The sequence below is a fragment of the Penicillium digitatum genome, chromosome 4 (assembly GCF_016767815.1).
Source record: "Penicillium digitatum chromosome 4, complete sequence".
NCBI classification, from domain to species: Eukaryota; Fungi; Ascomycota; class Eurotiomycetes; order Eurotiales; family Aspergillaceae; genus Penicillium; species Penicillium digitatum.
The window spans coordinates 1,987,843-2,014,282 of NC_089387.1; the positions used below are offsets into that span (position 1 = coordinate 1,987,843).

At 50.1% G+C, this 26,440-nt stretch overlaps 8 protein-coding genes and 3 non-coding genes across 11 annotated transcripts; 7 read left to right on the top strand and 4 right to left on the bottom strand.

Moving 5' to 3' along the window:
- Positions 1 to 11: 11 nt before the first annotated feature.
- Pdw03_0668 (uncharacterized protein) lies at positions 12 to 540 on the bottom strand (the record flags this gene model as incomplete). Its single annotated transcript, XM_066099684.1, has 4 exons — positions 12 to 32; positions 102 to 196; positions 343 to 439; positions 493 to 540. 4 exons carry the CDS (start codon positions 538 to 540, stop codon positions 12 to 14), a joined length of 261 nt encoding a protein of 86 aa, XP_065957411.1.
- Positions 541 to 715: 175 nt separating this feature from the next.
- On the top strand, positions 716 to 4,733 carry Pdw03_0669 (Acyl-CoA N-acyltransferase; the record flags this gene model as incomplete). Its single annotated transcript, XM_066099685.1, has 7 exons — positions 716 to 728; positions 858 to 878; positions 957 to 999; positions 1,177 to 1,695; positions 1,767 to 1,846; positions 1,914 to 1,961; positions 2,047 to 4,733. 7 exons carry the CDS (start codon positions 716 to 718, stop codon positions 4,731 to 4,733), a joined length of 3,411 nt encoding a protein of 1,136 aa, XP_065957412.1.
- Positions 4,734 to 9,747: 5,014 nt separating this feature from the next.
- Pdw03_0670 (Velvet factor) lies at positions 9,748 to 11,695 on the top strand (the record flags this gene model as incomplete). Its single annotated transcript, XM_014680445.1, has 10 exons — positions 9,748 to 9,794; positions 9,883 to 9,950; positions 10,069 to 10,138; positions 10,189 to 10,334; positions 10,388 to 10,472; positions 10,531 to 10,577; positions 10,634 to 10,742; positions 10,795 to 11,137; positions 11,209 to 11,355; positions 11,429 to 11,695. The coding sequence occupies 10 exons, from the start codon at positions 9,748 to 9,750 to the stop codon at positions 11,693 to 11,695; spliced, it is 1,329 nt and encodes a 442-aa protein (XP_014535931.1).
- A 672-nt stretch (positions 11,696 to 12,367) lies between these two features.
- Positions 12,368 to 13,805, bottom strand: Pdw03_0671 (Thiolase-like, subgroup; the record flags this gene model as incomplete). The annotated part of the gene is made up of 3 exons (XM_014680446.1): positions 12,368 to 13,166; positions 13,227 to 13,677; positions 13,796 to 13,805. The coding sequence occupies 3 exons, from the start codon at positions 13,803 to 13,805 to the stop codon at positions 12,368 to 12,370; spliced, it is 1,260 nt and encodes a 419-aa protein (XP_014535932.1).
- Positions 13,806 to 14,313: 508 nt separating this feature from the next.
- On the top strand, positions 14,314 to 14,412 carry Pdw03_tRNA128. Its single transcript has one exon. It is a non-coding gene; the product is annotated as a tRNA-Tyr (tRNA).
- A 2,902-nt stretch (positions 14,413 to 17,314) lies between these two features.
- Pdw03_tRNA129 lies at positions 17,315 to 17,413 on the top strand. The gene has a single exon. It is a non-coding gene; the product is annotated as a tRNA-Tyr (tRNA).
- A 282-nt stretch (positions 17,414 to 17,695) lies between these two features.
- On the top strand, positions 17,696 to 18,502 carry Pdw03_0672 (Protein YdcF; the record flags this gene model as incomplete). The annotated part of the gene is made up of 1 exon (XM_014680447.1): positions 17,696 to 18,502. One exon carries the CDS (start codon positions 17,696 to 17,698, stop codon positions 18,500 to 18,502), a length of 807 nt encoding a protein of 268 aa, XP_014535933.1.
- Positions 18,503 to 18,737: 235 nt separating this feature from the next.
- On the bottom strand, positions 18,738 to 18,836 carry Pdw03_tRNA143. Its single transcript has one exon. It is a non-coding gene; the product is annotated as a tRNA-Tyr (tRNA).
- A 142-nt stretch (positions 18,837 to 18,978) lies between these two features.
- Pdw03_0673 (inositol 2-dehydrogenase) lies at positions 18,979 to 19,853 on the top strand (the record flags this gene model as incomplete). Its single annotated transcript, XM_014680448.1, has 4 exons — positions 18,979 to 19,089; positions 19,199 to 19,505; positions 19,629 to 19,690; positions 19,749 to 19,853. 4 exons carry the CDS (start codon positions 18,979 to 18,981, stop codon positions 19,851 to 19,853), a joined length of 585 nt encoding a protein of 194 aa, XP_014535934.1.
- Positions 19,854 to 20,430: 577 nt separating this feature from the next.
- Pdw03_0674 (Diaphanous GTPase-binding) lies at positions 20,431 to 23,433 on the bottom strand (the record flags this gene model as incomplete). Its single annotated transcript, XM_014680449.2, has 5 exons — positions 20,431 to 21,397; positions 21,451 to 22,028; positions 22,085 to 23,144; positions 23,220 to 23,224; positions 23,428 to 23,433. The coding sequence occupies 5 exons, from the start codon at positions 23,431 to 23,433 to the stop codon at positions 20,431 to 20,433; spliced, it is 2,616 nt and encodes an 871-aa protein (XP_014535935.2).
- Positions 23,434 to 24,291: 858 nt separating this feature from the next.
- Positions 24,292 to 26,304, top strand: Pdw03_0675 (Natural resistance-associated macrophage protein; the record flags this gene model as incomplete). Its single annotated transcript, XM_014680450.2, has 3 exons — positions 24,292 to 25,086; positions 25,146 to 25,417; positions 25,491 to 26,304. The coding sequence occupies 3 exons, from the start codon at positions 24,292 to 24,294 to the stop codon at positions 26,302 to 26,304; spliced, it is 1,881 nt and encodes a 626-aa protein (XP_014535936.2).
- Positions 26,305 to 26,440: the final 136 nt, after the last annotated feature.

Consider the following 26,440-nt stretch of genomic DNA (forward strand, 5'->3'; position numbering starts at 1 on the left):
AATTTTTGAAACTAGTAGATCCGATTCTCGATCTAATTTTTTGGATCAGCGTTTCTGCACATAACCAGAGATCGCAGGGACACGGAATCTGTTATTCGTACCTTCCATGGGTTGCTGACTTCGAATCCGGTGGGAGCTTTGTGGTTGCTGGACTGCCCCCGGAGTGAGCCTGTGATGCGCAGATCTCTCTCCATCACTATTATTGAGTGTGGTTAGTACCATATCAGGCTTCCTACGTGCTTTTAGTCGGCCGAACAGCCAGTAGTCACTCACTTTGCTGTGAAATTGTTAGCCAAAGTGCTTTATGCAAGTTCCGACCGCAGCCGACAAGAAGGGAACAACTTACTCTATCCCACAGGTCGCTGTTCCAGCGTGCCTTCTTACCATCGTTGACAAAGCGCTTGGCATAGTGAATACCGTAGCCAGTCACACCGAACATCTGTACCAAATGGTGAGCTATAGTCCCAGAAGGCATTGACCAATGGGACGTACGGTCATGATAATCCCGTAGGGAATCAGGGCCTCAAAAGGGACACCCATGGCGTGCGGTTGTATGAGTATGGAGATGATTGGGAAGAGGTTTCAAAGTAGAATCAAGAGCCGCAAAGCCTTTCACGGACTGAGGAGAGTGGATAGATCGCGGAGAGTGCGGAGGGGAGTGTCTCTTCCTACAGCGACGGGCTTGAGGTCTCCTCCACCCAAAGTGGTTTAGCTCATGCTGACTCAGCGTGCTGCAACAACGACACTTACAGGACAAGGGGCGTGAAGGTCGTTGCAGATCGCATTCGATTGTAAGAGAGACAGGCCTCGGTGTGTGGACTGTCCTTCGACGCGTCTGGTACGCTTTTAAATCGAAGACCGCACCGATTTCTCCTGGGGTGAGTTTCCTCTGTTTTGCGACGCGCTTGCGATGCCTAGCCACTCCAGCGGCGGACTGACACCTCTTGTTTGTTTAGCTTTTACATTGCGCCTGGAGACTTTGAACGTCAATCCAGAACGGTACTTTGGCTCGATAGAATTTTCGGCACTATTCCAACCAGCTCCGAAACCAGATTTTTGATCCAGATGCACCCCCGGATCAGCACCGACGTCAGCGGGGTGCTTCTGTAACCGGATCGGTTTAAGCTTGTTTCACAAAAAAATCACTCCTCAATCCGCCTGAGCGCATACAATAAGCACTGCTGTGCTCAATCTGGCGGTGGCGGTAACTTTCACTATGGCGGCGACGGTGCCGCCAGCAAACGATGAACCGGGCAAACTCAACCCGCCCGTCGACCCGGCCGACAGCGACCTAGATGCCGAGGGCGAAGAAGAAACCGACTTGTATGAAATGGATCAACAGCTTCAAGATGCCGTTCATCGAGCGTACACTAGAGAAGATGATGAGGATGGGCCGGAGGAAGCTGCAGATGGAAACAACTCAAGCGTCAATTTGAACGGAGAAGACGATGATGACAATGACGAGGCCGAACCTGTCGGAGCTGTCAAGCTACCTGACGATGATGCGGGCTCTGAAGAAGACTATGCGGAGTCTGAGACAGCGGACGCGGATGCCGACCCCGGGTTTGAGGCAAATGACCGTGACGCATCAGAACCCGAATCAAGTGACCACGATTCAGAAGCTGAGGATTGGGAAGCTGAGAGCAATGGTGGAGAGGATGTCGAAACTGATATCCGTAGTGGCTCAAATTGCTTGTAAGTGGAAGGGCTCGATGCAGCACTGGGCGCAGAACTCGGACGCTTAGATGCTAACAACGGACAAATAGGGTTTGCAGCCAAGACGAAGAACACGACCCAAGTGAAGATTTTGAGGAATGGCTCACTTGTGTTGTGTGTGGTGATCACTGTATGTGTCGCTCCGTTTGCTTTATACTGATATGTGTCGAACTATCGCTGACTTGACACCCCAATAGCCCATCGGCAATGCGCTCGCGAACAAGAGGCATATGATGAAACGGAAGGTACGCAACCACGTGGTCATTGACTTCTGTCTCATAATCTCTCGCCTATTTGATGTATTACACCCGCTAACATCGCAACACTCAGACCCATGGAGGTGTCCTAGCTGTATCCATAACAATCTAGAGCCCGACACGATAACAAATTCAGCGACAGAAACCGGACTTGGAGCCTCAGCCCTCCCCAAAGAGCTTCTTCCTGCGCACGCTGGCACACACGACGAGGGATTTCATTCTATCTTCAACACAAGCGTTGACGACGAGATGCTCAATAGCTCGCGATCGCTACGCAAGCGAAAGGCCTCGTCAATCGAGGCCGAAGAACACACACCCGTTCTTCGCAAACGACTTCGACAAACATCTTTCCGTTCCGATCGCCCACTGTCGAACGATGCGGCTCTGGACGGTGGTGATGCCACTGCTGATGGTGATGTCCACTCTCCTGCTCGGACACGCTCCGTCCGCGTGCGACGCACTCGCGCGGTGGATCGAGAGCACTGCCGCGTCGTAGCTAGGCAGTTTGGGAAATTGATCATTGGGTTCCGACTGGACGAGACCAAAATATCTAAAATTACAGGTTCTCAAATCCGACCACAACGCAAGAAGAAGAAAGCACCAAAGCCGCCACCTGTAGCCCCTGAACCCCAGGCACATTTTGTTCCCCTCCCCCCCATATCCTACAACTCCATGACATTCTTCGACCGTGAGACCGACGACGCCAAATCAAAACCATATGGAGGCATTTTGTCCGAAGTCGAACAAGATACATCCAGGACGCTTCCCACACAATTCGATCGCGACCGATTCGAACAGGCACGCCTGAAAGCTGAAGATGAATGGCAACAGAAAGTGAAGGAAGCAGAACTCAATGGCGAAGCCACTGCGCATGCATCACAAAAGGTTTCTGGTCCTCCTTCAAAGATCAAATCTATCAACTTCGGTGGCTACGAGATCGAAACCTGGTATGCAGCGCCTTACCCGGAGGAATACAGCCGCAACCGTGTTCTGTATATTTGCGAGTTCTGTCTCAAGTACATGAACTCGGACTTTGTCGCCTGGCGCCATAAACTAAAGTGTCCTGCGAAGCACCCCCCCGGTGACGAGATCTATCGAGATCGATCAATCTCAATCTTCGAAGTTGACGGGCGCAAGAATCCAGTGTACTGTCAAAATCTTTGCCTTCTCGCAAAACTCTTCCTAGGCTCCAAGACTCTCTACTACGACGTTGAGCCATTCTTATTCTATGTGATGACTGAGTTTGACGATCTGGGCTGCCATTTTGTTGGCTACTTCAGTAAAGAAAAACGTCCAAGCTCAGCGAACAACGTTTCCTGCATTCTTACTCTACCCATCCATCAACGCAAAGGCTACGGAAACCTCCTCATCGACTTTTCATATCTCCTTACCCGCATCGAAGGCAAAAATGGATCGCCCGAGAAGCCGCTCTCTGATATGGGTCTGGTGTCGTACAGGAACTACTGGCGATTGATTTTATCATACCAACTTCGTGATTTGAAGACACCTGTGAGCATTGCAGATCTATCTGATCGCACCGGAATGACGGCAGATGACATTGTATCTGCTCTGGAAGGACTTCGAGCTCTCGTGCGGGATCCTATTACCAAGACGTACGCCATCCGCCTCGATCATAAATATTACAACGAGGTTATTAGTGGCTGGGAAAGCAAGGGCTACGTTCAGCTCAATCCAGATGCGCTGCTTTGGACACCTTACATAATGGGTCGTAGTAACCAATCTCATTTCGATCGTGCTCCCATGCATGCCGTTGCCCCCCGAGAGGACCCGGATGAAGACGAAGATGAGACCGAGACAAGAGCGACCGACTATGAGGGCGCTATCAGAATGGTGAATGGGTCGGATCGAGACACTCTCGCAGCCTCCGCGGGACCGCCTTCCACGTTGACCCTGAGGCCTAATGGCTCCCATCATTCTACAGTGGGCAAGTCTGAACCACCTGCAATCCCCAACCCTGCCGCTGGAATCCCACCCTCCCGGTTTGAACTTTGGCCTCCTGTGCCTCCCGCAGCACCCCCAAAACGCAAACCTGGTCGTCCATCCGGTAGCACAAAACTCAATACCATGTCAACGACACCCATGGCTCCCCGTAATAATGGTCGTAACACACCTCGACGACCCTCCGGGCTGGCAATGGTCACCCCTGGAGGCAGTATTCGTCGCGGTAGAAGCTCTATCCTCACGAACTCGCCCGCAACGGAACCAACACCTAGCCAGGCCAACGGTTCCAAACTGGAGCAGAGCAAAGTTGTTGGCGAAGAAACTGCTGTTGATGAGGATGTCGAGAACATGGCTCCTGCACCCAGGGAAGCTGCAGAAGTGAGCGAAAAGGATTCAGAGCGTGTCAATGGATACGTTGCTGCCAAAGAACCTGTCAAGACCAATGGAATTGATGCCGCCGAGCCCGAGTCGTCCGAGGCCAAGCAAACGGAAGCACCCAGGACTCCCGAGAAAAAGACCAACTCCATCTCGCGATCACCTGGAACAACAGTCCCCCGTCGATTCAACGACAACCCCAAGACACCGCGATCAGTCAACCGGAAGACTTTGGTCGAGAAAGTTCACGTTGTGATTCCCGCTGAGCCAGGATCTGCTTCCAAGTCAATGGGCAAAGCTGAGGACCCAAAGGCCGTGGTCAATACCAATGGCACCGATGCAGACTCAGATGCAGACGCAGACGCGGATGCAGAGGTTGACGCCGAGTACGAAGTGGATGGGGATGTTGTGATGCAGACATGATAATCGTGAAGCTCATGCATGATTCGTGGTCTTTTTTTTTTTTGCCTGCAAAGCGATTTACGCATGTGGACAAGGCGTTTGTTCTAACGAAATTTCTGATTCCTTTATATCTACCTTCTCTCTTCTTTCACATGTCTCCGGGAACCGCATTGTCCCGCCGTTTGGTTTAATTCCTTTTTTCCATTTCATTTCTTATTCGAAGGCTATATCACGCTAAATGGGTGTCCAGGGGTGACAAGGGTGTCATATGGCACTAATCGATCCTCTTTGGTCCATTTTCTGCTAGTCTTTTTTTTTAGGGATTTCATCCAGCACGGAGCAGGGATGGGGGTGTCTGGGGGGGGGGGGGGGGGGTTTTGCTTGGGTGTTTCTTTTCTCTTTCTATCTAGTTGCGACGAATGAGTACAGTGTGTGATTAGGATGTCTTATGTCAATGTATCAATTACTGGGTTGCTCTTTGCTCTAGTGTATTTCTTTGGAGTAGATCTGCGTCTTGCGTGCAATACATCCAAGAACAAGTGTCATGTCGCGCAGGACATGCTTGAAAACGTCATTTTGGGAGAAACCTGTTACAACTTGCAAAAAAAATGCCAAAACTGGAAAAGAAGATCAACTAAACTATTTTTTGGGGGCTTGGGCTAATGGCCAATTGTAGTCCTAGTAGCTTTCTGTCTACGAGGGACTAAGCGCCATACTAGATATCGACAGCTGTGGCTGATCTGCGGCTATCTGATGTGTTCCACCAGGGGCCCTCGCTATACATCCAGCGTATGTTGTAAGTGTGAACGACTTCGTATAATCCTTGCAGTAGATTTCTAATGGGCTTAACTGACCGAAAATACACGGAAATACCGAGCAAAAAAACATAACATTCAGAACCATGCATGAACCTATCGGGTATCTCACAGCGGGGAGATTTGCATTGGAATACCCGTGGACGTCAGCATCAGCCTCCCAATGCAAAGTACGAGTAAAACCAATTAGCTGATTGAAGGATCACACAGATCAGAAAGAATACAAGATCATACCTCTTACGGAATAATGCAATGATGATATAGACACCGATCGACAAAAGATCGGCGGCCACGGCGCCAACACGGACCGACTGTCATGGGAGGGAACACAACCATGGAACGGGTCCAAACCACCATGGAACCATCACAGGGCCAATATTTAAGCATAAAAATAGTAGCGCCCACCTAGCAACTCCTGTCTACTGGCTCTGGATGGATATTGCCGCTGTCAGATATGCGCCCTGGATTGATTTTGGCTATGACTGGCGCAAATTCACCTTGATCCCCCCCAATGATAAATTCTTCACGGGTCCTCCGTAAGTCTAGAAATTTCCCTATTCCTCCCGCCCCCGTCCAGTGACCGTCTTCAGTAATTCTCCATCAGCCCCTCTTCTTCTTCTTTTTCCCTCGGCCACTTCGTGTGTTGAAGTGTCGAACAGGGGTTCGTTCGAAAGACTTGGCCTTTTTTTTCGGATTGTTCTCCACGGGTCCCATTTCAGCTTCCTTCCTATTACAGCTGTAGCCAGTATACCATCCCCGACACTAACAAGTGTCCAGTTGTTCCAATCGGGGCCGCAGTGGATTTTGGCCAGGCTGTGCGCTGTACTTTTAAATTGGGAAAAAATTTTGAAAAATTCGCTTCCTTTTTGGCGGTCACTTTTAATTTTTCGCTTTTCGCACTCGAACTTTCTTTTCTTCTTTTCTTTCTCCTTGTCCCTACTTGTTAGCACTTGTATCACACCCACCCTTCATCCGATTATTCCGTCCAGCATCAGGACGAGTCATGCTAGTTTCCACAGCCAAATCATGACTCTCCAACAGAGGCAATAGTGGCATTCTCCGCCATGAATAGGTTCAAGACTTTGGGACTTCTGTCCTGACGCCGGGGCCGAATCCCGGAAGTCAAATAGAAGTGACAGGTCGTGCTCCCAGCGCTGGTGCGTGCTTTTCGCATCATGATGTGCATCCAGGGCTGTGAGGGTTTTTTGGGCCTATCAACTGTTTTCTCAGAAACTTGTCGCCCGGGCACACTGCAATGGATAAGAACTGCAGCTCAGACCCAGCCAGACCGTCAAACAATACCCGTTCCCTGGATGTGTTCTCCCGCTTTCCACCCCTCAATTTACTTTTTTTCCATTCCTTACTCGACCCCCCTCCCCCCATTTTTGTCAGCTTGCACTTCTTCCGAGGTCAGTTTAGCGAATCGCAGACGCTGTTCTCTGGAAGCTCACTGGCGCCGGAAATCCCGAACTTGGCGGATCCCATCCGCTCCGGTCACTTGCCAATGGTGATAGCATCACCCTCGCTGCAGGATTCAACATTGGGGCCGGACTTCCGTCAAGCTGATCGGCGCCTTCTAATCGAACATAATCCCTGCTATCCAAGCTCCTATGATGGGGAGATAGGTTGTGGACTGTGACGGGAATGCTTGTCATAGTCAACTGCACCTGCAGCCCTCCGTATCACATGTTGGCGAGCGATAACCATCGCCATTGTGCCACTCGCAACCAAGACCCCAGAATATCTGCATACAAGCTAGGATTTGGGATGTGTTTGTTTTTGTGAATCCTGCCGAAGACAAGGAACTGACAACGAAGAGGACAAGTGGCCTCCATGCCCAAAGAGCGTGGGATGCAGGTTCTTCGACAGGACGCAACCAATGCCTTGAATGCGGGGCTTCACCTCTGCACTGTCGATGCAGCCATACCCATCTGGAAGGTGATTGAATAGGAGGGGAGGAAAAGTACCGTACATCCTCAGCCGCAAATCGAGGGTCAGCGAGTATGACGCAAAGCAGCCCCCGTAGTGTCCATACTAGAAAGTACCGGTTTTTATCATAACGAACGCCCGACCTGCAAGTTGCAGGACTGCCACAAATCGGTCTCCGGCATTGATGTGTTTTTTTTCTTTTTTTTTCTTTTCGCTGGCTGATGCATGCTGCGCCGGCCCCATAGCTTGATCGAGGGGTTTCCGATGGATGGAACCAACCAGTGTTGAGACACTGATCCCCGACTGCAGTCAACACACAGTAGCTTGCATGAGATCTTGGGCTGCATGTCTTCCAGGAAATGTGATGCGTCACGGAGAAAGAACGGCGTGCAGTGGTGCGTTGTTCATGCTTGCACACCCCCCTTAAAACGCCCTGTCCAAGTCTCATATCTGCGCTAGCTCGTGGGTTTTCTTTCTCGTTTTTTCTTCAAGTGGAACGCTTTTTCTCATCTTTCGCTTCCCACTGTCGCATCATGACCCGGCATGTATCGGTTCGTCTCGGATCGGAATAACAGCGATTTGGGGCTTTCCGACGTGCCATTGCATGCGATCGTGTCTTTAGAGATCCGCTATCTCGACCATCCTGTCTGAGATTGTGCCGGACCTAGGTCTTCGACCGCGCGTGCGCTGGGTCCTTGGGGCTCCGACAGTCACGTCGAGGGGGGTACTCGCATCCCTGCAATTGCGGAATTCACGCGCCATTTTCAAGATTTGGATTTTTCATAGCAAGGAGCATTCAAGGAATCAAGAATAAAGGTATTCTCTCTTCCATCCTTTTTTGGGGGTTTGAGGCCCAAGTGAATGTGAGAGGTCTAGGGCCAGAAGGCATTCTTTGGTTCGGGATGACATAAGGAAGTTACCCAACCATGGTTGGGACCTTCGTTGACAAGCGACAGCTTTATCCGCCGTTGAAAAGTTCTTGAACTTCACAAGGTGCTATTTTGATACTGATTCAACTAAGCTAATCATCACAGGATCGAGATCGAGTGTGGAGACACAACAATCCCCATAGGCGATGCGGCTTGATCGTGCATATCTCCACTTTTGACTGGATTGCTTAGACGCCGGACCAGGGCCCGAGTCCACCTGGCGTTTAGACCAACACATTTACGGTGGACAAGAAAACCGGGTCTGATCACCTGCATAGCCGGCGCCAACCTTGTGGGTTTTTTTATGATCATAACGAAACAGACGCGGACTAGCGGACTAGCGGTTCGCCGTTTCTCCTCTGGACCAACGAGAAACATCAGAAACCCAGAAGTTCACTGGGCATTCGGATCGCCATTCGCCCCCTCAACCGTGGGTAGCTGAACCTATTCCACTTTTTCCGTCTACGGTTTAATTCCTCCCTTTTTTTTTCTTTTTTTGGGGGGGGAGAAGGGAGTTTTCCTTTTCCCAAAGCACTCTTGGTCCTTATCCACCTTAGCTGCTCTCATTTTTGAAAAGATTGCAACGGTGGTAGAACTCTCGAGGATTTCAATTTTTGGATCTTCTTATCTTTCTCTTTTTTTTTGGATTTCTTTTTTTTTTCCCCAAAAAAAGAAAGGATCCTGGATAATTCATTGGGTTAGTTGATTTTTTTTTTTTTTTTTTTTTCTCTCTTTTTTTTTTTGTGGGATTCTGGAATCTGATTTGTTCAAGACTGGGAGATTTGGAAGCCTACGATCCAATTGATTTTCTGGTTTTAATATTTTTTGGGGGGAATTTGGATCACTTTTTTTCTTTTCCTTCTCACAATATTGATAATCCTTTAGTTTCACGTTATACCAGGAGATCCGCTTAAGGTTTTTGTCTGGAACCGTGCTCGGTTGGCTCTGTCCGCTTGCAAACTGACGACACCACTCCGTTTTCATCTTTCGACACATTCATCTCTCTCACACACACTCTCTTTTGGTGATTTGTCTCTTCCCATGGTTGAAAGTCCGAAACAGAAAAAAAAAAAAATTCCAGTACCCCACTACAGCTGCCACCCCTCTCCGACGACATCGTGACTCGTCCAGGGTTCTCTTCCCAGCCTGTCCTTATCTTCACTAACTGGATTTCTTTCGGTCCAAAGACCCGTTCCTTCCCTTTCTCTGCCACTCTTTACTTTTCAAACCACAGATCACTTTTACCTGGTCTTTGTATTCCCGAGGATCGACCATCTTATCAGCTGGTTCACGGTTTCTCAAAGCAACCTCAAATTCGGGCTGGTTCTACCTTTTCCCGTTTGTCTGTGACTCTTCGTCTTGATGAGTGCGACATTCTCCGACGCCTCTCTCGCGCGCGAAGCTCAGGGGTGAGTTCTTCCCGTGTCTACTTTGACAGGGTCGCAACTCTTACGCGGTCGTCCAGGGAATCCCACTGACTATGTTGAACAACACCAGTTCTGACTTTGACTTGATCATTCGCCAGCAGCCCAATCGGGCCCGCGTGGCGGGGGGCAAGGAAAAAGGTATGCGGAAGCTCCCTTCCTCTCCGTGTCTCTCTCCCTCTTGTTCCCTAGCTAGTCCGCGGGAAGCGGGAAGGCGCGGGACTGACAGAAAAAGAACCGGATCTAATGGCACCTGCAGAGCGCAAACCTATCGATCCACCCCCGATCGTCCAGCTCCGGGTGCGAGAGGAGGGCACCTACCTCGCACAGTAAGTGCGCATCCACCATGGCTTTACGCGGGTAACTGACTTCGGTGCAGGCATTACCTGCAAAGCCCTTACTATTTCATGTGCTGCAGTCTGTACGATGCAGCAGAAGAGCGTCCTGTGCCCGTCGCACCGTCGACCGCGTTAGCAGGAACCCTAGTGTCTTCACTTCACCGGTTGAAGGATGTGGACAACAGCGGTCAGTTCTGGCTGGTCTTGGAGTAGAGCTGGTTTGACTGACGCGGTTGGTAGATGGGGGATTCTTCGTCTTTGGAGATCTCTCTGTGAAGATTGAGGGCGAGTATCGCCTGAAGTTTACCTTGTTCGAGATGCGAAAGTGAGTAGCAGGGTTGGGAGCCGAGTTTGGATTCCAAATGCTAACGAAGAGCCAACAGGGATCGGGTCTCCTATTTGAAGACCGTTATCTCAGAGCGGTTCACAGGTAAGAATCTGTGCACTGGAGAGAGCTGGCATAGGTTGGCTCTAACAAGCTTGTAGTCTCTCCTCCCAAGAGCTTCCCTGGAATGATGGAGTCCACCCACCTTTCTCGATCATTTGCGGATCAAGGTGTGAAACTGCGCATCCGGAAGGAGCCTCGGACCATGTTGTACGTGCTATGAACCCTTGGAAATGGGAAGACGTAGAGTTAACCACCGCAGGAAACGAACAACACGACCAGATGAGTTCCATCAGCCAGTCCCTACTCGATCTCCGGAGCGTCAATCGGTGCAGATTCCCCCATCATCTAGCTATGGAGGCTATCCACCGGCAGCTCGAGATTATGGGTACTACGGTCAGCAGCCGCCGGTCAAGCGTCATCGCACTTCGATCGACTATGGCCGACAGCAGGGCATCTATGATGTGGATAGTCGAATGGCCCGTCAAATGGACCCATACAGCCAGCCAACAGCTGCCATGTACGCTGGTCAACCAACCACCTACCAAACACCTGCCGCCATGCAGACTTACTCCGCAGGGCAAGTGGTGCCTGATTATGCGGCGGTTCGTATTCTCAACCCCCACTCCCTCTTTGACAGGTCTTGGGAGTTGTTGGAGCTGACCCCGGTGGATAGATGTACCCAGGCATGCAAGCCTCAGCGGGCATGCAAGCATCCGCCCCCATGTCTCAGATCCCCGATCCTACCGGTCAGAGCCGATCCAGCCAGCAACAGCAGGCCGCTGTGGGACATATGATGGCAATGAACCAGCCTGGCACTCCTGTACGACACCCCTCTGCGAACCAGTGAGAGTGTGGAATAGAACACCTAGCTAAGGATTATGGACCCGAGACAGACCCCGGATCCGACTGGAGCGATGATCGCTCAGGGATATGCCCGGTCCGGATACCCTCCTACCTCGACCATACTTCCTCCTCTACAGCGGAATCGCGACTATCTCCAAGGAACTAACGGGTCCGCGCGAGGTTATTTCGATCAAACTCCTCAGGCGAATACCCCTATTCTTCCATCTCAAATGGTCAACGAAGGCGATCGATTTGGCTCTGTGGCCGGCCCAGCTACCTTTGATCACCCCGACTCCCCGAATGGAACGCCCCAATGATTTGCTTTGACGTCCATGATGTTCTGGCTTTATGTTAACTTCTTTTTTTTTGTTTCTTCTGTCTTGATAGACTGGGAGGAGTGTTTCCTTATTATCTTTTTTGTTCATGCTTGATGCTTTGACTGGGTGGCTTAAAGGGAGGGGGGGGGGTTTCTTTTTAAACAGGCGCTGGCGGGTATAAAAGGGGGAGGTCTTTCTTTCATGGGATTGGGAGAAAAGTGAGATTATTCTTAAGCCCTTCTTGTACATACAAGCCCTTTTTTTTAAAAAGCAGTATCACTGGCTAATTGCAAGTGCTGCTTGTCTTTTCTTTTTTTTAATTGATGATTTACAAGAATAGTCGGCCGCTAAACGGCTTGGTGATCTCTTTTTTAGCTGCTCCCTTTTTGATAGATGTGAAGGCGGTTTAAAAAGCAACCTTTTTGCATGAGACTTTTCCATTGATAGCCTGACGTGGATAATCAGCTGTTTATGCGGTGCCCTTGCCGATTCAGAGAATTTCCAGCCACACTGCCATCACATGCGGAACTAAAATTGAGCTAAGCTTATGGGATTCCAATCCTTTGGTACTAGTTTTCAATACAGAACGAGAATTCTGCGCATCCAAAATGGAAAAAAAGGCCAAAAAGGCCAAATCGCTGTGCAAATCTCCAATCAAGACACCATTTTCGTTTACTCCGAGACCCAGACAGCGGCCATACCCATCCCGGTACCGATACACATGCTAGTGACACCAATCTTCTTGCTTGTGCGTTTAAGCTCAGTGAACAATGTGCTGACCTGGCGAGCTCCAGTACAGCCGAGAGGGTGACCAAAAGCAATAGCACCACCCTTGGGGTTCACCTTCTCGGCCGGTATGCCAAGTTCATGAACACACCAGACACACTGGGAAGCGAATGCCTCGTTGATCTCGTAGATGTCGACATCATCCTTGGTGATGCCGGCCTTCTCAAGTGCTACGGGGATAGCCTTCCAGGGGCCGATACCCATGAGCAGAGGCTTGACGCCGACAACGCTGGCAGCGACGTACTTGCCGAGAATCGTCTGGCCGAGACGCTCGGCGGTAGACCGCTTCATGAGGAGAACGGCGGCGGCACCGTCGGAGATCTGGGAGGCGTTACCGGCGTGGATGGAGCCGTCCTTGGCAAAGGCAGGCTTGATCTTGCCCAGAGACTCGGCGGTGATACCCGGGCGGATGCCGTCATCGGCCTTCACGGTGATGGTCTTCTCCTCGCCGGTTTTGGGGTCGGTCCACTTCACGTCCAGGGGAGCGATTTCCTCGTCGAAGAGACCGGCCTTCTGGGCAGCAAGGGCCTTTTGGTATGAGCGAGCGGCGAAGGCATCTTGGGAAGCGCGGGTCACGCCACGGTCCTTGGCCATGTTCTCGGACAGTACGCCCATGGGGACCTTGCAATTTGCGGACTCCGGGTGGCTCTCGAGGAGGTCAGAGAATTCGGTTACGGCACCGGGTCTGCATCAACGTGTTAGCCATGCTATCAAAGAATGGGGATTCTGACGGCTTGAAACATACCCGTACTGGGAGGACATGCTCTCGACACCGGCGCCAATGCCGACATCGATCATACCAGATTGAATGGCGTTGGCAATATCGGCGATAGCCTGGAGACCGCTAGAGCACTGACGGTTCAAGCTCTTCACGGCGGTGCTCTCGGGGAAGCCAGCCACGAGAGCAGCGGCACGGAACTCAGTAGCACCACCACCGGGGGCAAGGACAGAGCCGACGGCGATGTCCTGGACGGCACTGGGGTCAATGCCGCTCTTGTTCAGAATAGCCTTGAAGACACCGGCAAGCAGATCCGCGCCAGCGGTATCTTTAAAGCCACCCTTACCACCCTTGGTGAGGGCGGTGCGGAGGGCACATGTCACGACAATGTCATCAGGGTGCTTCTCAAGGATGGCAGCGGCCCCCTTCTTGCCGCCAAGGCTGAGATGAGAGGAAACCTGGTTTAGACGTTGCTGGGCTATAGATATGTGTATTAGTTATTTGGCTTTTCTTTAATTACAATCTGTGACAAGCCACGAGAAACCATGTGTTCAACAGGATGTAGAGCCCCGGGCTGTCACATGTACAGCACTTACCGTTAGACATGACGTCAATGTGTGATGAAGATATGGTAGAGGTGCGAGGATGAATTACAGGGCAAAAATGAGGATTAAAACGTAGCTCAGATACCAGGGGAACCGTTGGTATATAAGTTAGGCCCGTGAAATCGGTAGTATTTCCCCTTTGGATCGTTGCTGGCTATCGCACTCTAAGAAAGTACCGAGGTCCGTCAGGCCGCATTATCGTTGATCCACGGCAGTCACGGGATCTCTGACCGGTGGATCACAAGGGGCATGTGAAATCGGGGGATATCACATGCGTGTGGGGATGATCGGACTCACGTTTTGATAGATCGTCTAAGTAGATCAGCTCAGCATAAGGCTACACATGCATTCAATATTTCTTCGGTAGCTGTCTATCTAGCCCTATTACTCTGGAGCTTCTTAAAATGATACCGTTCTCAGAATATATCTCCACAAACAAGGATGCCGTGTTCTCTAGTCAAACTTTTGTAGGTCAAATATGCAAACATGAGGTCTCAATACAATCATCTCCCCTGATAGCTCAGCTGGAAGAGCGCAAGACTGTAATTGCTTGGTTCTTCAAGGAACTTGTCATCTTGAGGTCCCTGGTTCGATCCCGGGTCAGGGGATTCTTTTTGTCCTTTTTCCGTTGCACTTTTTTTGGCCCAGGCCTACAAGCCACACAACTGCCATTCAGATATGCACTTTCATTCACTCCTCTGACTTTGCTGTCGCCTTGGCGATCGGAGGTGGGTTCACTCGTGGTCAACTCTTCTCTTTGTAGTTCAACCTCGGTCGCGCCTTGGCTATAAACCCCTCCAGGCTACCGGTGGTCTGACTCTTTGGGACTTGGATCTCTGGGGTATAGAGTTTACATTGGATGTCTGCCAATCTTATATAACAGTCACTATTCATCTACGAAGCTAGCTGGTCCATGTGAATAAGCTGCAGTCTAATAGACATATTATATACAACATAGTTTCTAAGAATCGAATATGGTGAGACGCATATGCTAGCATCCCATGGTCTTTTAGATTGTCTAGGGTGCTTTTAATGCATTGGATGTAGAACGAACGCACTGTGGGTCTTTGGGTCCTAGAGAATAGATCATCCGCCGAGTTGTCACTTGTCGTTGGACTCCCCTTGAACCCTACCCTACCTTCTCAAGCAAGGATTAGTTTTGACTGGTACCTAATGCCCGACGAACCAGCAGAATGGTATCGGATACAGTGATCTCTTTCCGCGTGGTCAATTTTGTTCTGACAACTGCACGAAGGTCGTTCAGGCCGGATACACAAGTTCTTGCACATTCCGCTTGGTTCTCTTTCCCCGCGAATTCAAAGCCCGTACGATCTCGGTATGTTCTCCACACGACTTGCTCTCTTACTTTTGCTGGTAAATCCACATCGAGACGTCTAGCTTGTCGACTTGCGTTTAGGAAACTGCTGGATCAGGCGTTGCGAGAATTTTTTTCAATCTTGGGTCTCCTGTCGGGGGTCACGCAGAATCCAGAGCTAGTTCCCGCAAACCCGCTGACAGGGTCGTCGCCTGGGTTTCGGTCTGTTCTCTTCCTGTCATTTTTGCTGGCTGTTTGCCACGCAGATTTACACTGTTTCACATAGAGTTTCACGTTGTTTTCGGGTTTATTGGAGAAGGGGCTAGGGCCCCGCATGTACGGGGGGGATCGGCGGGCGGTTGAACAGCTGGCGATGAGAAGATAAAAAATGTTACTAGCCTCCGCCGCGGAGTACGATGTTGAAAGTGTCGCTGATCTGGGAGATACGAAGGCGAGAGGGTATGACGAGGGGCCGTATAAGACGAGCACTAAGATAGATTGTTGAGAGGCTGTAGAAGCGATGATCGACATCTGACGGGAGGTAAATAACCCGAGCTCCCACTTTATCCGGGCCCGGACATAATGATCCTTCTGAATAAGATACGCGGCATATGCTCGGTGGAATTTAGTCATAGTTCCAATGCGTGGTGGATGAGGAGGTGCGGATTTGGTCTCCTATACATAAATATACATCTATGCAGCCGATCGACGAATATCTTCAAACCAAGGCGTAGCGAGCAGAATACCAATCGAATCAAATAGAAGCATATAAGACCCCAGTAAGCGAGGGAAAAGACGCAGAAGTGATAAATGCTTATCTTTAATCTCCTATAGGGGGTTCTCCAAAGCCTCCTGTGACAGACATCTGGTTACACCCTACATTTATTATGGATTCGGAGCCCGGTGCCTATCCCAAAGATCTCATAAATCCTTTCTTTATACTAGGAAGGACCCCAGTACGAGAGAGCTCTATAGCTACGTGCAATGCTGAGGTAGGAGAGAACTGAACTCTCCGTTATGACTATACGTATTTCTATATCCAGACCCCCCCCCCCCCCCCCCCCCCCCCCCCCTGCCACTTGCTACGTGCGGGGGAGGTGTTCGTGCCTTTAGACTCGAGTACGCGTGGGCGATCTGAAATCTGGAAACCAGACTATAACAAGAAATTCTGAACACCTCACTATCTCCCGAAAGAGGATTTAGTTTTCTTGGCACGACGATATATCATTGCCTTCAATCTGGAAAAGATCGCTTCGGCGCAGATCTGGTAGATACCTCTATATAGGTTGGCTATAGTCATCTGCCCTGCCAATACAGCGTTCACCATCATCGGGGATTGCCACAAAGCGGGACTCCAAACAACAACGAACGTTCATCATCCGACATACACGGTCCCAGTAAAATATGTCGACAACCCAGCATGCCTAGGCGCCTATGATTCCGGCGTTAAGCAAGCAGATAAATGTCTCTTAACACTCCCGATATCCGAAGACCCCCCCGCTTGCCCTCGACTTATTTACGTAATTCGCAGCTAGACGCTATCAAAGCTTTTGGGAGCAATTGGATTCCCTGTTCCAGACGGCACTAACCCGGAATTTGCTTTAATGCAGAATATGAATGGACGGGCTAATAGGCATCATGCCGACGCAAGTGGTACCAAGCTACTAGAAGAAGGCAAGGCTGATATAAAAGCCGATGTCGAGCCTACTGTATATATAGTGAGATCCCAGAAGGCTCTGTAAATCAGAATTCCGGCGGCGCCCCGAATAGCAAGAATAGCATAGATAGCATAAACGGCGAGGCCGATGGTAAGCAGAAGCTCGGCTCTCGCACAATTGGAGCTCACATCAACAACACATAGGCTGTCGATTTTGAGAGCGGGATTCGTGGCCTGTGGAAGAGGTAGTTATGTCTTGATAGGTTTTGGTAGAAGGGTGGCCTTGTGGAGCAACAACGGTGGCACTCGCGGACGTTGGTGCTTCTGATTAAAGGTGTATTGTAGGGTGTTCTGCCGCTGGATTATCTCAATACACCCAAAGCGATCAGGAAGTCTATGCCTTTCTTTGGAATGGCAGATTGAGTCATCCAGGGTAGTAGGTTGGAGTGGAACTGAAGAGGACACAGGGTGTGGGACATGTCTGTTTTGAAGCTTGGTAGGTAATATCGCATAGACATGCCAATCGACCAATCAAATCCCCCTGATAGCTCAGCTGGAAGAGCGCAAGACTGTAATTGCTTGGTTCTTCAAGGAACTTGTCATCTTGAGGTCCCTGGTTCGATCCCGGGTCAGGGGATTCTTTTTTCTCCTTATAGCATAATTTTTTTTTGGTTGCTACACCGTATAAGAATGATCCGCTGTGTAATAGATCTTTGGTTAATCTTCCGTAGTTGTCTCTTCAACTGTCTTTTTAATGCATCTTAGCTGTCCTTCTCTGTTTGACATATAGACGGCAGAAGAAGGCGGGGAGAGGCTTAGTTTATGAAACGGCCTTTTCTTCTATGTCTAACCAGAGACCAAAGAAACTTGCTCATCTGGCGGTGATGGTTCAAACAACGAACTACATTGATCCAATACAATGAACGCAACCCCCTCTATGGTTGCGGATATCAACCTCCTCTCTGAATTTCTCGCCGATAATCAACTACCCGATCTCTCCACCACATCCCCAGTCGACTGCATTGTCATTTGCGCCTCAGCCGTTCTTCACGGTACCGAGATCCTTTTCCAAACCCTTGAGCAAAAGCCATCTCTTGCCAAAGCTCTCGTACTGTGCGGCGGCATCGGACACTCGACCGAGCTCCTTTATAAGGCAGTGAAATCTCATCCAATCTTTTCGCGCATCGCCGATGAAATCCAAGGTCTCCCTGAAGCCAAAGTTCTCGAACAAATCTTAGATCAATTCTTCGATCGGTCTCTCATCACCAAAGAAGGATGTCAAATTCTTCTTGAGCCGCTCTCTACGAATTGTGGACAGAATGCTTCATTCTCTCGCAAGGTCCTCGATGAAGCAGGCTTCCAGGCAACCAGTTATATTATCATTCAGGACCCAACAATGATGCTCAGGACTAAGGCATCGTCTGAGAAGGCTTACGAATGTGTCCAGCCCGCAGTCTCTATAATGAGTTGCCCTGTATTTGTGCCACGGGTACAGCTGTCCCGTAATGGAGTTATGGAGTACTTAGGCACATCTCCACCGTCAGAGCTGTGGTCACAAAGTCGGTTTCTGGATCTGATAATGGGCGAGATACCAAGGTTGAGGGATGATAACAATGGGTATGGTCCCCAGGGGCGTGATTTCATTGCCCATGTGGATCTTCCAAGTCATATTGAGGCAGCTTGGTCTCGACTTCAAGTGGTGGCTAAGAGCTATAGACAGATATGAAAACACAAAAACAGAGACATTGTGTGCATGGTATCTAAAGACCACGTGTTTGATTACGATAGAATGGGAACCGAGGCATCAAATGGAGATCCCGTGCATATACCTGTAATGCAAGTACGGTATACATGGAAGCCCACTACAATATGTCCTAAGACATAGGAGTTTGGAGTGAATTTCGGGATTTTTCAGGAAGACTGAAAGAAAAACTTGAAACGTATGGGACGGAAAAAAAGAATCCCCTGACCCGGGATCGAACCAGGGACCTCAAGATGATAAGTTCCTTGAAGAACCAAGCAATTACAGTCTTGCGCTCTTCCAGCTGAGCTATCAGGGGGATTGTATGTTTATCGATGCACTATGGCATATAATATGCCACAGGCACCCACTATTCACCATCCACATCCCCAAGAACCACTAGCTAACACACCTACTCCACTGAAACGAACCAAACCATCAAGCCAAACAGAAACATACTCATGATTCGACGCGCCCTAACCGCCGCCTCATCAGCGCGCGCATCACCTACAAGCACAGTATCAAGCGCCTCAGCCTGCAAGCTCCAACTGACCCGCCCATCATGGCATCATGTACGTGCACCCGAGCAAGAGCAAGAACACAAAAACGCGCCTCGCTCGCCGGAGATTTCTCCCAGCCCCAAACCCAAACCCAAAACTAACCACTAAACTACACCAACAGAGCCCGAGCACCACTCGTCGGTTCACTACAACCCCATTCCCAGCGTTCACAGCATCACCACCCGCCCAAGACCCCTCACCCTTCCGCCTCTCCGCAACCAAAACCGGCCCCCCCCCACCGCTCTCCTTCGAAGATGTCTATTACAGTCCTTACCAGCCAAAGCGCCAATGGCCACCGGATATGTCCAAGCTGTCGCCGAAACACCAGTTCCGACTTGAGCGCAAATACCGTCGTCGCGCGGCGCTGAAGTATGCCCGGCCGAAATTTATGAAGGCTGTTACGCTGGGACAATGGGTTGTTATTGGATGTGAGTTTATGCCGAGATTGCGGGGTTGGGTTGGAGATTGGGGATCGCGAATGGCGTCCAAACCTGTGGTGGATATTGTGTGCTGGATTTCGAGGAAGGATGCTGACTTTTGGTGCTACGTAGTTGTCATTGTCTATTCAGTGCTCTTCATGGAGTGGGATACGGATGATACTGCGTTCCATGCGGTACGTGCCCTCTCTCGTTTGGGAATTGTGTCTTGGCTAACATGATTCGGCCTCACAGATTCGGGAGAACTTCTTTGCTGGTCTCCGGGCTATATTCTCCAGCGCACCGCCTCCGGGTCTGAGAAGGGAACAGAAGGACACTAGGGCGTCTGAGGAGAGCTAGCCGTCGAGTAATTTAGGTCGAGTGATCTCTGACATCAGTATTATTGTACAACACTTCAACCAACTTCCCTACTTGCATCTATAGTCTACTAGAACAGCCCGAAAATTCAGTAAGGAAACTTCTGTCGATTCATTCAATTCTCATATCTGTTCATAGGTCATTTGTCATGAAGAAATCCTGTCGGAAAACAGGCGTCGCTGTACCATGGAGAGAAGGAGAGAAGAGACAGGGACAGATCATCAGTCTGTCTCTTTCTCGCTTTCTGCCCCGTCGCCTGTGCCAATATTTGGCTTCATTACATCATGTCCGCAGGACTTCTCTGGACAAGGAAATGCAGTCAGCATGCCCAATAACACCAAGAATGCCAACGCCGATCAGAAATAACAGACTACCAATAAACTCCAAAGGTCAAGTAAACGAAAGATACCAACAAGATAAGTTGGGGTGGGACTGCTTGAGGACCTGCCCTAACGCCGAGTCATGATAACGTGGAAGCCAAAGAAAACAAAAAAAAAAAAAAGACAAGAGAGGAATGGAAAATTCGTCGAATCGAACCGCAAAGTTGCGCCGCCGATTCTTAAAGCCAGCTGCGTAGGTCACTCGACGGGGTAGTTGGACCGCCAGCTGGACGGTTGTACGAGAAGTCCAGAGCAAGCTCCAGCCTAGGCGGGCGCTCATCGACAAGGCCCTTTCTAGGGCTACCAGGCGCGGACTTCTTAGGGGATTTGGTGGGCGAGCCGTGCTCGGCTGCTCGGGGCGGGCCTTCGCGTACCAAAGTATAGGGCCAGCCATCATCGGCCGCTGCTGCGACCCAGGTTCGCAGGCAATCATGCACAGAAGAATAGAACTTCTCCTTGCAAGTACGCAGACTACCACCCATGACCTTTTCAAAGCCGGAGGCACGGAGCTCATCACGAAGTTGGTTTCGCTCATCAGGGGTGGGCAGCACGGCAATCAGGCCATTCACAAGATCGAGATGTGCCGCAAGATAGTTGGTCGCATCCCATTCAACGCCTCCAACGTACGGGGCAGCCGGAACAGGAGGACGAGGAGCTGGGAAGTGACGCTCGTTGTAAGGACGAGTGTCTGCTGGGGTCTTTTCGCCGAAAAGGTCCTCTGACTTAGGGAGGGGAATCACATTCAGGTGATGGAGGAAGATCCAGAAGACCTCCTTTGTCACGTTTGTGATCTCCTTGCACCACACTCTGTAGGGTCTTGATTGGTAAATATTGGCAATGAAGGCCACGGGTTGGTTGTCCACCGGTGGCGCAGGATCCCTTAGATAAGAAAGGATCTGTCTGGCGCACGTGGTTGCCAGTTCACCAGCAGGAGCGGTGGAGAGCTGTGTGAATAGCAGGTTTGCGATGATCCCCCTAGTGGTGAACTCACTGGGGCCCTTCTTTTCCTCGTCAAAGAGCATATGCAGCAGAGCGGGAAAAAGCTCATTCTCGATGGAACCGAGGTGTGCCAGGGCCACAGATGTAGTGCATAGAGCCTTTAGACAGAGCAATGCCTCGTGCAAAAGGGTGTCCTCGTGGTCCTCACTGTAAAACGGATCAACCACCGGTCTGAATGAGGAAGGAGGCAGAAAACTTACCGCCAGGTCATCTTCATAATACGGTAGAGAAGCTGCACAATCTCGTCCATTCCTCCTTCAGTGATAAAATCATTGACCCATTGGACGGTTTCATTACGCAGGAGAAGACGCAGTTTGTGCATCTTTCCCACCTCAACCATCTCGGGCTTTTGTATCTCTCTCAGGTAATGCACAAAATCGGAGGGATCCGCCGCGGTATCGACAGCGGCCGCATCAGCAAGTGATGCTGCTGAAGCATTGGCTGAGAGGGTGGTGTAAAAACCAACAGGCTGGGAAAGATCCACGGACTTTGGACGACGGCTTGATGCTTCACTATCACGCCGCAACTTTTTGCCAGGCGACGAGGGGCCTTTAGTGAAGTTGAACCCGCGACTCCTGGATCGCGATCGAGAGCCTTTACGATCCTGAGGATGGGAGTCTTCCTTGGATTCTTTGCCGCGTCCTCGACGGCTATCACCAGTTCCCGCGCTGGGAGGAGTGATGCTCTCCGTCCGATCTTTCTGGATAAAATCTGCCTTAATGTTAGTATCAAGTGAGCGCATCTTATCTCTCATGTTGTGAGGGATATTCCTCGCATCCTAATGTATGTGTTAGCCCTGCAATTCAGATGGAGTGTATATAGTACTCAACAAACCAGCAGCTTTTCGAACTCGCTTTCGAGATCCTTGGAGTTCAGATGTTTATGCAATTCAGCATCTCGCTCCTTTGCATTAAATACCGAAATAGCAGCCTGTACACGAGAAAGCCGCTTTGGTTCCTCTTTTCCCATGGTAGGCGGGGATGTTTTTCGTGGACTTGATGATCCTCTGCTTTTGAACGAGGCATTATCAACTCGCCCATCAGGGTCACTTTCTCCCGAAGATGCGCGCTGCAATCCAAAAATATCCTTCATTTTGCGATTTCCCGTCAAAATTTCCGACTTGGGGCGAGGCTTGGACTCATTCAACTTGGTGAGGGAGGGTTGGTGGAAATCATAGAAGTTGCGTTGCTGGCTTGGCCCGTACCCCTTGGGTGTATAGAGAGAGACTTCTTCCGTCACAGTTCGCTTCAAGTCGGCGGTCGAGTTAGACCTCGATCGACCAGTAGGCTCTTTGTAAACCGAGGCCGAGTCCTGTGACCAGACTGGGGACGGCATATTATCAATCAGGTCGGTTGGGCTGCAGTTTTCCTTGTCGCGGCTCTGCTTCGAGCCATCCTTCCTTCCTCGTTGGGACCTTTTGAGGATGGCCGAGAGGCTATTGGATGATTTCGCCTTTTTGGGCGACAGATCCCCACTCTGCTCGGGTGTCTCCTCCGATTTACTGTCCTTCCGCTCCATGTAAATTCTCAGGGACTTCAATGAAACCGCGCTCTTGGTCTTTTTATGGAGGACTCCTTTACTTTCTTTGCTGCCTATCTTTGGCGAGACCATTCCGTGGTCGCCCGCATCGCGATTGGGAGCAATCTCACTGAGCGGGCGGTAGCCGGAAACGGAACCGGGCTCCTCAGTAAATGGGATAGGGATGATCTCGGTAGGTCTACTTCTCTGCAGAGGCCGCGAGGCCAGGGCATCGTCGGCTGATTGATTTCGTTTGTGAGTTTTGGACGAGATTATGGCCCGGAAGATGGACTGTTTGGTGGGAGATCGGTTCGCATCGTCAAATATTTGGGGACCAGAGGTACTCGCAGCCATTGCTACCCTCTTTGACCAGCAACTAAATCCATCTTGTTAGTAGATGAAGTGGATAAAGACCAGCGGAGGGGGACGGATAGTTGCAGTTTGAACTCACGGGATCTGTAGAAACAAACGCAGAACAAAACCACAACGCGGTCACCAAAAGAAAAGGATGATGGTCAAGTATAGCCCTTAAATTCCAACCCAAAAAAAAAATACCAAATGGCGGGGAAGCAGATAGGCCTGGTAGAAAAAAAAAGAAGAGATCAGTGGGCAAGCTGGGGAATTTGAAGAATCAACGGCGTCTTGCTGCCAACAGCAACCGTCATCGAGTATCAAGATGTTGATCCACTTGCCTCGACTTAGCGCAGAAGTCGATCCCTGGGGTTGGCTGGATTGAAGGTGAAAGAGTAAACAACGTGCGGGTAAAGAGGTTGCGAGGGGTAACGAAGGGACTTGGCGGTGAACATGGGGGTTTCTTAGCGGTTGGCCTTTTCAAGTACTTTTTGGGTCGTACACTTTTGTTGAAATGTGCCCATCTGAGCTAGACATGTCACATTGCCTATCATTGCCCATTCATTTTGGTTCATTTTGGTTCATTTTGGTTCATTTTGGGTCTATTATTTTTTAGGGTTGCATGCAGTCCTTGCATGTTTTCTTTGTTTATTTGATTGTTGTCATTGTGATGACCGTTTTTTATTGCATCCGGCTGACTTTGGAAAATATTGGACCGATCCTTGACAACACCTGATACATCCTACTGTAAAAATCAAAAGGGGATCAATGAGCCAAATCTATTTATCCACCATCTTATCGGGGTATCGTTTTACAGATATCATTCCTCTTTGTTCGTGACCAAACATCGCGTACCTCTGCCGCGGCTGGATTGGCCCAATTGAAAATAAACACACGATCGGATTCCATGCGGTTGTGGCGAGTAACTCTCAACCCACTTTTTGTTCCCTTAAGATCGGATCATATTTTATGCAATTTGTGCATATCAGGATGACTCCGACCGTTTGCGACGTCCGGTGGAAAATTACCAAAGTGAAGGCGAGGGGCTTACACCTCCACACCCCATCGTCAAAAGACGTATGAAGTAAGAATGTAGTAGAAACACGTAGTGGAGATTTGAAGCATGTGAGACAAAGTGAGATTGATTATATATAGGGTTTGTGGGTTCCAGAATGGAAGAACGATGGTCGGGCAATTTCGGACTCTCGCAGGATTCCCCAAGTTCCTCATTGAATGTGAACCTCATTGCACCCAAGAACCCAAGACTTCTTCAAGGTGAAATCATCAACATTCAGAGCCAAGACACTAGAATCAAGCCGGCAACCATGAATTGCCCCTCGCGGACTGACGACACTCTCGAAAACCCGAGATGGAATCAAAGTCCACCGCCCTTCAGCCCGGACACCACTACGCGGAATGACTTCAATGGTCTAGCCAATTCTAGAGTCCATCGTAGACATGCCAATTCTGCCAATGCAGCAGCAGATGATCCGCTATCCATCGATGACAGATCAAACAGTCAGCAAGAGCAAGACCCCGGAACGGAAAAGGTGCCAAGCGGCGAAGTGATCGCTGCGGACTCGGGAGGTGATTCACCCCCGAGGAGCAGCGGATCACCTCGCCAACCTTTTTTAAATTATGTGACGTCTTCTTTTCTGCACTGCGCTCGAACTTTGGTCAAGTTCGGCCGTTTCATCGGCCCCGGTTTCCTCATCGCTGTCGCCTACATTGACCCCGGAAATTACGCCACCGACGTCGCAGCTGGTGCAGATTTCAAATACGCCCTGTTGTTCATCGTCCTGCTTTCCAACCTGTTTGCCATTCTCCTGCAGTCCCTGTGCATCAAGCTAGGTTCTGTGACGGGTCTGAACCTGGCCGAAAATTGCCGAGAGCACCTGCCGAAATGGCTCGTGATTTGTCTCTATATCCTCGCGGAAGCCGCCATTATCGCAACTGATATTGCAGAGGTGAGTGTTGCAGTTGGGTTTAAGAGGCGTTTGATGGATGTACTGACAAACCTGTAAAGGTGGTTGGATCAGCGATCGCCTTGAACTTGCTGTTGAAGATCCCCTTGGTAGCTGGTTGTGCTATCACATTGGCGGATGTTCTTTTCATTCTCATTTTCTACCGACCTAATGGTAAGATGTGGGGGCTTCGGCTCTTCGAATTCTTCGTCATGGCCTTGGTGTTAGGCGTTGTTGTTTGCTTTTGCATTCAGCTCTCTCTTGTGAAGAACCAGTCAATTGGCGAAGTGTTCCGCGGATATCTGCCATCTTCAGCGATCGTTAAATCAGAAGGGTAAGTCTATCGAATCTGCCGCTCGGTTGCCGCTCGGTTGCCGTGAAATTTTCAGTGACTAACGCATCTATAGTCTTTACCAAAGTTGTGGAATCCTCGGTGCCACTGTCATGCCACACTCCCTGTTTCTTGGTAGCGGCGTGGTTCAATCCCGCCTCAAGGAATTCGACGTCAATTCTGGTTACGTAGAGACTTCGGTGCCCCTAGGCAACGCCGACGGCGAAGTAAAATATCGCCCGTCGATCCATGCAATCCGCGGCTGCATGAAGTACTCGATCATCGAGTTGGCGCTGTCACTTTTTACCTTCGCCTTGTTTGTGAACAGCTCAATCCTTATTGTCGCGGGTGCTGCTATCTATGATGTTCCTGGCGGAGACAATGCCGACCTCTTCGGAATTCACAGCTTGCTCTCCCAGTCGATCGCACCAGCTGCTGGCTTAGTGTTTGCTCTGGCCCTATTGCTATCTGGTATCTCTGCTGGAATCGTCTGCACCATCGCTGGGCAAATGGTGAGCGAGGGGATGCTGAACTGGACCATCCGACCCTGGCTTCGAAGACTCATCACCCGCTCGATCAGTATCATTCCCAGCATCATCATTGCTGCGGCTGTTGGCAAGGAGGGTCTTGACAAGACTTTGACTGCGAGTCAGGTGGCTTTGAGTGTTATTCTGCCATTTGTCTCAGCGCCACTTATCTGGTTCACTTGCCTCAATCGCTACATGACTGTTCGGACCGAAGAACCTCCCGGACCAGATGGCGAGGTTAATGTGGTGACCGTGCCGATGCGGAATAACCTACTCACTTCGGTAGTTACAGTCCTTGTGTGGATTGTTATCGTTGTTATGAATGTGGCTCTGCTAGTACTGGTGGGAATGGGCAAAGCGTAGTCTCTGGTGATGCTTTCCGTAATACAAAAGATGCGCATCCGGGACGATGGGAATGACCAACCACGTCCCTGATTGCAGCAAAAACAGATCCATGGAGCCTGGGAAATGCACATGCTAACTACTATGGTATGATGCC